The sequence below is a fragment of the Simochromis diagramma genome, unplaced genomic scaffold, assembly GCF_900408965.1.
Source record: "Simochromis diagramma unplaced genomic scaffold, fSimDia1.1 OVJJ01000246.1, whole genome shotgun sequence".
In the NCBI taxonomy this organism is placed as follows: Eukaryota; Metazoa; Chordata; class Actinopteri; order Cichliformes; family Cichlidae; genus Simochromis; species Simochromis diagramma.
Genome location: NW_024387429.1, coordinates 25,170 through 34,055, shown reverse-complemented (window position 1 = coordinate 34,055; position 8,886 = coordinate 25,170). Strand labels below are relative to the sequence as shown.

The window sequence follows — 8,886 nt, the reverse complement described above, 5'->3', positions numbered from 1 at the left end:
TTTTTCCATTTAGGAATAATAAAAATCAGCTTTCTTTTTAATTGCTATTAACTGACAGTCAGATAACCAGCTTTTAAAAACATATTCATAAACACTTTGCAGTCAACAAAATTTGCACAGAGGTTATAGACGAAATAAAAAGTATCACGTGTTTTCTAGGTGTGTTTATAACTCTGTTATTGTACATATTCTGTGTTATACATCATAATCATTCCAGTCTCTCTCTCTCTCTCTTTTTTTTTTTTACTGTTTTAATCTTTATAAAACTCTTATTTATTTATTTATTTTTGTGATTTCTGCTGCCCTATTGGTCTGGTCTCTCTTGAAAATCTGAGAATGTGATATTCCTAATAAAAGGATTTAAAAGTTTACTGCCAAAAAATTATTAAACTTCATAACAGAAATGTGCTAACTGGCTTGAAATAGATTGAAACTGTTATGAGATTGCTTCAGGGAGCAGACATGACACCGTCTTTTAGGTTTCGCCATCACTTTGTATTATGCGCAAAACACCACCCTCCTCTGGCTTCCACGTGAACTGCACCTTAAACATCAACTGTTTACAAATGTCATGACACAAACAAACGTTTCAATACCGTAAATCACTTTTTGGACTGCGATCACTTTTTGGCACAACATCGGCTCTGATAACATTTAAAGCGCATTGAAAAACTATTCTTTAATGCTAAAAATCCATTATCAATTGTAATTATTTATTTATTAATTTAAATTTCAGATATCGATCTTCATTTTTGTAAACTGGTGAATTAATGATTTTTTGAAAGAATTAAAACGACAAAGTTTGGCAACATATTTTTATAAAGGATGAATAAAACAGTAAAATAAAATGAGAAATATATATATTTTTGAAAAAGCTATGATAATTAGACGAACTTTATTTTAAATAAATAAAATTGATTTTCGGTGGCACTGGGAGTCATGGTGATGATGACGTGTTTGAGTGCAGGTATAAAAGCAGGAGGCAAACTTGGAATTCGGGTTTCACGTTGAGCGCAAACAGGAGCTTTTTCCCACTAGTGCTGTGAAAACTCGGATTTTTCAAACTACAGCCAACGTTTGAAAATCTTCAAGAAGGATTTGCAAAATGACTTCTACAAACTTCAGTCGCGAGATGCACCTGCTCTCCCTTTTCATTGAGGAGGTGATAGATCAACGCTATGGTGAGTACAGCAGGCTAATATGTCAGAGTGCTAGCAAACAAATACAACTTAGATTTTTGTCTTTTATTGTTTGGAAGTAGGACTTCATGAGTGTTAACATTTAGGATGAGATGTTTCATACTTGAGTAACATCAATTTTAACATGTGCCAGTACACTATAAAGATGGCGCCATGTTTTTTTTTAAATCGCTGGGGAAAAAAAACAATTGAATGCACGCGCCCTGGAAACGACGTAAGGCATTGGAGGACGCTGACGTCAGCGCGCGGCCGTTTTTGCATGTAGAGGGTTTGAGTTGACATGTTTGGGCTGCTGGCGCTGAGTTATACGTGAAAGTTTCATAGATTGTGAATTTTATAAAGCTGGAGAATGGAGTTTTAAAAGTTCACAGAGTCGCTGGATGAGTTTGAGATTGAAACAGTGTGTGCCTGCAATAAGGAGGTGGGAGGTTTCTCACCTAAATGTAGCTGCTTTATTCTCAAAATATCGATGCTCAACTAATATGAAGATATTACTCCTTAATGTGAATGCGTATTAAAACCTCAGTGAAAGTCCATGCAGCCTTACACCGCATGAAAACTTTTACCAAAAAAGGTGAAGGCTTTCATAAACAATGAGTTCTGCTGGGAGCTTCTTACTGTTTGTGTGTGGAAGAGCTTATGATGATGTAAAGCCATGTCTGGACAATTTAAATTCAGGCTTTAGTTTGTGTGATCACATGATTAACGTACACGCATGCTTTGCTTTCTCGTAGCTGAGCTGGTGAGTCCAATCACTGCTCCTCAGATGGTCGTCATTAACTTGAGGAACCGTGAACTGAGCAGCAGCCAACTGGACTCCATGTCCCACCTGGTCCTCACTCTTTACCATAACCTGGTGACGGGGTCCAAGGACTTTCCTTACATACCTTTTAAAGGATTGTTCCACCGGGACCAGGTGACGACACCATTTGTCCATGTGAGGCAGAGCCAGAGAGAGAACACTACTCCTTCTCCTCCTACGGACTCACCAGCTGGCATGATGCTGCCGCCTGCGGGCTCCAGCTCTCATCCACGCTTCCTGACTCCAGTTCTTCCAGAGAAAGCGGATCTTGCTGTGCTGAAGGCAGATCGGAGGAACTGTGTCGGCACCTTGACTGTCGACGGCCTCCTCGTCACCAGAGTCATCTCCACTGTTTACCGAACAGAGGACACTGAGATGACGAACCGCTGGAGAATAACAGACTACAGCGCGGACGGCAGAGTTCTCACTTCGGTGCTCTGCCGTTTTCTAAATATGTCGGCAAAGCGTGCTAAGAGGAAGGCTCCGGAGGAAGAGAGCAGCATCCGGAGCCCGACTCCAGCAAGGAAGCGCTTGAGATTATAATATACAGTGAAGCATGTCGAACGTCAGCAAGCCTGAACAAAGTGGTAAGTAGTAAATAGTGCTTAAGGTTGTTTCTAAAATAATGTCCTAAAATATTTGAAAATCGTCGAGGTTTTAACTTTTATTCTTTCTTTTCTGCCTCTTGTTTCTAAAAGTCAGGAAAATGAGTGACGCTGCGAAGAAAACACCACACAGAAGATTTTCCCTCAGTAAAATGGTAAATATATTCATCTTGTTATGACGTTTGCTCACAATAACCAGGAGTGTTCCTGTGTTTCTGAAGTGATTCACTCTCATTTGGTGTTATTTGATCCAAAGACAACTGAGGGTCTTCAGAGCAGCGTGAACGGCCGTCACCTGAGAGCAAGACAGTCCTGGCGCCTTTGTGGTTCCCTCCAGGTACTCCAGCTTCATCCCACAGTCCAGAGAGATGCAGTTAGGTTGAATGTGAGTGTGAATAGTTGTCTGTTTCTCTGTGTTAGACTGACCTGTCCAGGTTGTACTCCTGCCTCTGGCCCCATAACAGCTGGGATGGCTCCAATCTTGAATTGGATAAGCTGAAGAAATGGATGGAAGGATGATCCAAAGAGAAACATCAAAGGCCCTCTCACCAAAAAAAGATAAGAACTCATTTTACACATTGTTGAAACATCCTGAAAGTTATTTGCTCTGTTTATAAACTTGTTGAACTGTCATTAGAGTTTGTTTCGACTTGTTGTTCATTTCTTATTCGGTTCAGCTGTGTTTCTATGTGTCCTTAGTTCCCATAATCAGCCTCCTGTGTGTAAATATTGTGTCAGTCTCCCTTTGTCCCTTGTCAGAGTGTTTATCTCCGTCCCCTCGTGTTTCCTTGCCTCAGTAGTTCTGTTTCCTATAGTTTCCCCCCAGTATAGGTTTTGGTTTGACTTTTTCAGTTCCCTTTGTCAGTCTTTGTATTTAGTATTTCCTCATCAGTCTCATCACTTTCCTCTGCAGAGAGAAAACAATAAAAGACCTGAAGAGGTCTTTTTATTGTTTTCACCAAATAACACCAAATGAGAGTGAATCACTTCAGAACAACAGGAACACTCCTGGTTATTGTGAGCAAACGTCATAACAAGATGAATATATTTACCATTTTACTGAGGGAACATCTTCTGTGTGGAGTTTCTTCTCATCTTGGCTCTTTTTCCTGACATTTAGAAACAAGAGGCAGAAAAGAAAGAATAAAAGTTAAAACCTCAACGATTTTTTAATGTTTGGGATATTTTAGAAACAACCGTAAACACTATTTACTACTTACCACTTTGTTCATTCTTGCTGACGTTCACTCTCCTCATCTTCTCTCTAAAGGAAGATGCAAACGCTCTCATTGTGAAAGATAAGTATACATCCATCTAACCTGCGACTCTGTCACAACTCTGATCAGCAATTCTTTCAGGTTTGTCTGTTTTGATGATGTTATTAATTGTTATTATCCTTTATCCAGGTAACTTTCAGAGAGGAGCGGAGGGAGGAGCGAAGCCAGCGTGCTCTGTAAACTCTCATTAAAAAAAAGATAAGTAGATATTGATTTTATATTATTATGACAGCTCCTCAGTGAACACTTCCTCTAGTTGCTGAAATCATTTACTAATTTTTTTCTTCCCATTTGTCTTTTGTTTTTCAGAGAAAACAGAGAGGAGACAAGGTGACATTAAGACCTAAGACAGGACGGATTGAACCCTTTCTCGTAAAAAGATAAGTATTCACTCTGCTTTTAATCAGAATATTGATAAATATCTAAAATTCTGCTCACCTGGTTGATAGACTTACTAAAACGATCCCCTCTTTACTGTCATTTGTCCTTTAGAGAGAAGATGAGGAGAGTGAACGCCAGCAAGACTGAACAAAGTGGTAAGTAGTAAATAGTGTTTACGGTTGTTTCTAAAATATCCCAAACATTAAAAAATCGTTGAGGTTTTAACTTTTATTCTTTCTTTTCTGCCTCTTGTTTCTAAATGTCAGGAAAAAGAGCCAAGATGAGAAGAAACTCCACACAGAAGATGTTCCCTCAGTAAAATGGTAAATATATTCATCTTGTTATGACGTTTGCTCACAATAACCAGGAGTGTTCCTGTTGTTCTGAAGTGATTCACTCTCATTTGGTGTTATTTGGTGTTTGTCTTTGAAAGGAGAGGAGCAGTAACGACACTGGGAGACAAACAACAGGATGATCCAAAGACAACTGAGGGTCTTCAGAGCAGCGTGAACGGCCGTCACCTGAGAGCAAGACAGTCCTGGCGCCTTTGTGGTTCCCTCCAGGTACTCCAGCTTCATCCCACAGTCCAGAGAGATGCAGTTAGGTTGAATGTGAGTGTGAATAGTTGTCTGTTTCTCTGTGTTAGACTGACCTGTCCAGGTTGTACTCCTGCCTCTGGCCCCATAACAGCTGGGATGGCTCCAATCTTGAATTGGATAAGCTGAAGAAATGGATGGAAGGATGATCCAAAGAGAAACATCAAAGGCCCTCTCACCAGCTTTCATTTATTAAATTTGTCTTTACTGAACGATTTCTGGTGTGTATTTGCATTGATACTCAGACAACAGCTCCTCTTTCTGTTTGTGCTGGAAGATTTAGGCAAACACATATTACATATATAGATTGTTATGATATGACTCAGTTTCACATTTAGTGCTATATGAGAATGATAAGGTCCAGTTTAATAGTATTGCTAGTGTCTAATGAAATGAACACGTGATTTTCTTTTTCTTTTTTTTTTTTGCCTGTCCCGTTTGGCTCTTTTGCCATCAGAATTATTGTCTAAAGGCAAAGAAAGATGCCCAACGGATTTACTTTACCAAATTGACCATCCCAGTCTTGCCGTAATGGTCCATTTGATTCATCTTTTATTGTTTATTTTATTTTCACTTGCTGAATACGGGACAGACTTGACTGGGGGAAAGAAGGGGAGAAAGAAAGAGAAACAGCTGAGAAGAGGGACGGGGGAGAAGGGCAAAAAACAAAACCCAACAGAATGGGCAGAAAAAGAAAAAGAAAAGAAAAAAAGAAAATGCTTCTATCAATCACCTGGATCACCTGTTGAGAAAGAAAAGAGAAAACAAGCAGAAGAGAACAAGAGTAATAGAATAAACAACATCACAATGATATATGGGAATATGACAGTAAATATTAAATATTAAACATTATTGTGCAGCACGTAAGATCAACAGAACACAGTGTGCTTTGAGGTAGGAGCCAAAAAGGGTGTAGTTTGTGGGTGTGATCACCCGTGTGTACACCTGTGAGCATGGACGCGCTTGTTTTTTTAAAAGGTTCCTTCATGTAATGATCTGCTAGAGGGTGTGGGGGGGCCACAGCCCCGTCCTCCAGGGCATGAAGCAGGTATGGAAGAGATCAAACCTCCAGACATCCAGAGGCCCCCAGAACACAAGAGACCAAGGAAGACCAACAGAGGGGCAGCCGCGCCACTGTCCCAGAAGAGCTGAGGAGAGTCCCAGATGAGGGCTCACTCAGCAGCCGCGGAGCAGAAGCCAGGTGGAGTTGCAGTGACGTGCCCGTGAGCTCCGCCGGCAGCCAGCTGTGCCTGAGTGACCGAGCCCCAGGCCGAGAGGCCGGGGGCACCCCACCTCCGAAGTGGCCCGAGCGAGCCCCAGGCTCCAGGCCCCGATAAGCGGCCGCCAAGGAGTGAGCCCGTGTGTACCTGGACGCCCATCCCCAGACACAAAGAACCACCAACGCACCGATATCTGAGGGAGTCCGCCACTGGCAGGGGAAGTGGTGGTGGGGGGAGATAGGCCTCCAAACCTTGGAGGGCCTGAGATGTCCCCAGAGAGGTGGCGTCTGACACCCAACCTGACATATAGACACAGACATACAGGCACACACAGATACAAACATCCATTCCCACCCTCATGCTCTCATATGCACTTACTCCACACTCAACCAACGTGGAGACAGACATAAAGAGACGCTGTACACACGATCACACTCCCCAAGCGTACTCTACGAACCGGGTCTAGGTACCCTTGCCCTGGAGGGGGGAACTGCACCCAGACCCAGGTGGTGTTACCCTTTTCCCTCCAGCAGGCCGCAGAGTTAGAGAAGACTCCAAACCTCCCTCCACCCGCTCATTGTAGTGTTGATGCATGTGTGTTCTAAGGTGCATTTAAAACCCAGGAGGGCATGGAGCTACCTGCCAGAGAGCAGCAGGTAAGCGCATAGTCCCTCCTGCTAGCCCTCAATGTCTACGCTTATGGCCACACCACCCTGAACACGCCCGATCTCGTCTGATCTCGGAAAACGTGATTTTCAGATCCAGCAAAGTGAATATTTTTCACTGTGGATAAATTGCATGGAAACGTTTAATGAGTCATCAGCTATTTCACTACAAAGATGATGTGATTAATGTGTTTGATGTGGAGCTCTTATGTAATGATTACATTTTTAAGATGTAATTTTCAAGTGAAAAACATAATATTTATCTGTTGCATAGTTTACAGTGCGGTGTTTTATGCACTGAGTTATCATGTAGAGTTCTGTTTGTCATCTAGCACCATAATCAGGTTTTGTTTTTATTGCATCTTAGATTTTCCAGCTGCTGTGCCTGAGCAGCCACCCAGAGACCCTTTGCTGCAGTTAGTCTCCCTGCAGGAGGCGTCTGGCTGCTGGCTGCTTGATCCAGCTCTGGCTGCTGCACTGGGACAGACCAACGAGGAGGTGGAAAAGTCAAAGCCTGAAAAGGTGCACTGCTGTCAATTTAAATATTAACACAAAATGATGATGTGAGATAAAACAGATTTGATTCTATAATTTGAAGAAAAACACATGATATAATTAAAAACACACCATAAAACAAATAAAATGAAGTCAAACTAAACGTAGGCCTGCCTCACAGCCTGAGAATAAACATCTGCATATCAGAAGCTAAAACACTGGTGGTAATCACACTCCTAACCTCCCACTGAGCTGCACCAGCGTCTGATATTATCCAGAAACCACACGGCAGCAGAAATTATTTTCCTCATCAGTTGTTGTAAAAACATGTCAGCACATTATTTTAGAGCATTTATGATATCACAGTTTGGGATTTCATCAGGAAGAGCATCCAGTGTAATAATCTGCCAAATCAAATATGCAGAGCTGCCCACCTTGGTGACCCCGTGTGACAAAGAAGTACACAAACATATGTAATATTACTGGTTGTAGAAAATAAAATGTGTGTTCTGTCTGTTTTATTTGATTGATTTTGATTTGGGGAATTAGACCAGCAGTGAAGTGTGGGCCACCATTCTGGCTCTGATCTGGCTTCATGGTTTCAAGATGGATGCAAAGGACGAGTGGGAGCTTCTGGCTATGAAGGCTGCCTCGTGGCTCTGTGCTCACAATGGTACTAGCAATGATTGTAACAGATAAAATAACAGCTTTAAAAAACTGTTTCATTCTACAGCTTTCCTCCCACAATCATTATTTTAATATCTGTGTTGTGTTTTTAGCACCGTGTGTGTCAGAGTGTGTGGATGCTGGAAATGTCCTGCTGGGTTGCAGCGTGAAGAAAGAAGCTCTGGGACTCTGAGAGTTTTCTTAAAGTAGCTTCATCTTCAGAGTGAACAGAAGCAGGTCTGCTTACTCCACACTGCCTTTGATACAGAGCTGTTTTATATCATCAACCCCTTTTTATCCATAAAACACTTTCATTCTGCTAATTGACACTGATTGATCCTTGACAGGGCTCTAGACTAACTTTTTGCCATGGGCGTACCGGTACGCCTAACTTTAAAAAGTTAGGCGTACCGGCAGAAAAGTTAGGCGCACACAAATTTTATAATAATTTATATAATATAATGTGTTTTTCTGGATACACTGTGCTTTTTCAGCATTCAAAGATTGATGACACCGTGTCAGAGCACTGGCTATGAATTTCAGAAGGATCAGGCCTTAACTTAACAGAAAAGTTATCAATAGTTATTTTCTTATTACAGCTACATCCACTTCTGTCGTGCCTAGGCTGCTCACTAGGGCTGGGTATCATCACTGATTTCTATAATCCCTTCGATTCCAGTTCTCAAAGTCCTGATTCGATTCAACTTAGCCTCAGACAGTCAGAAATATTATAATTCTGATCATTTATCAGTACTGACTTCATCAGAATTGTGAACATCACAGCAGATGCCTTTGTGTGAAAGTAACTGAGAATAAAACACAGAAAAACATGAAGGAGATTTTCCTGGTCTGGCTTTTTATAGCAGATAACCTTAAAAATATTCTACAATGTTCTGCATATAAAGTTTAAATTTCTTCAGTATTGAACAACAGAAAAAATAGGCTTTCTTGTCCGAGGTCATTTAAGTGAAAAAAAGAAA

General features: G+C 41.4%; 1 protein-coding gene and 1 long non-coding RNA gene across 5 annotated transcripts; both read left to right on the top strand.

Moving 5' to 3' along the window:
- Positions 1-828: 828 nt before the first annotated feature.
- Positions 829-3,137, top strand: LOC120722406. 3 transcript variants are annotated; one of them, XR_005693430.1, is made up of 5 exons: positions 829-1,181; positions 1,934-2,588; positions 2,700-2,761; positions 2,863-2,943; positions 3,027-3,137. XR_005693430.1 is itself a non-coding variant. In XM_040013404.1 (2 exons), the coding sequence occupies exons 1-2, from the start codon at positions 1,106-1,108 to the stop codon at positions 2,542-2,544; spliced, it is 687 nt and encodes a 228-aa protein (XP_039869338.1). In that variant the 5' UTR covers positions 829-1,105; the 3' UTR covers positions 2,545-2,593. The 3 variants fall into 3 exon arrangements, 1 of the variants encoding a protein (XP_039869338.1); XR_005693431.1 differs by lacking the exon at positions 829-1,181 and adding an exon at positions 1,411-1,620; XM_040013404.1 differs by lacking the exons at positions 2,700-2,761; positions 2,863-2,943; positions 3,027-3,137 and having other exon boundaries at positions 1,934-2,593.
- Positions 3,138-4,399: 1,262 nt separating this feature from the next.
- LOC120722408 lies at positions 4,400-8,256 on the top strand. Of its 2 annotated transcripts, XR_005693439.1 has the most exons (7): positions 4,400-4,419; positions 4,531-4,587; positions 4,747-4,827; positions 4,911-5,081; positions 7,113-7,267; positions 7,790-7,913; positions 8,020-8,256. It is a non-coding gene; the product is annotated as an uncharacterized LOC120722408 (long non-coding RNA). The 2 variants fall into 2 exon arrangements; XR_005693438.1 differs by having other exon boundaries at positions 4,408-4,587; positions 8,020-8,254.
- Positions 8,257-8,886: the final 630 nt, after the last annotated feature.

What these genes read in the sequence shown, in the direction of transcription:
- LOC120722406 (XM_040013404.1), top strand. Translation starts at nt 1,106, where the DNA reads ATGACTTCTACAAACTTCAGTCGCGAGATGCACCTGCTCTCCCTTTTC. An exon ending in GGTGATAGATCAACGCTATG is followed by an intron (nt 1,182 to 1,933) that starts GTGAGTACAGCA and finishes GCTTTCTCGTAG; the next exon opens with CTGAGCTGGTGAGTCCAATC.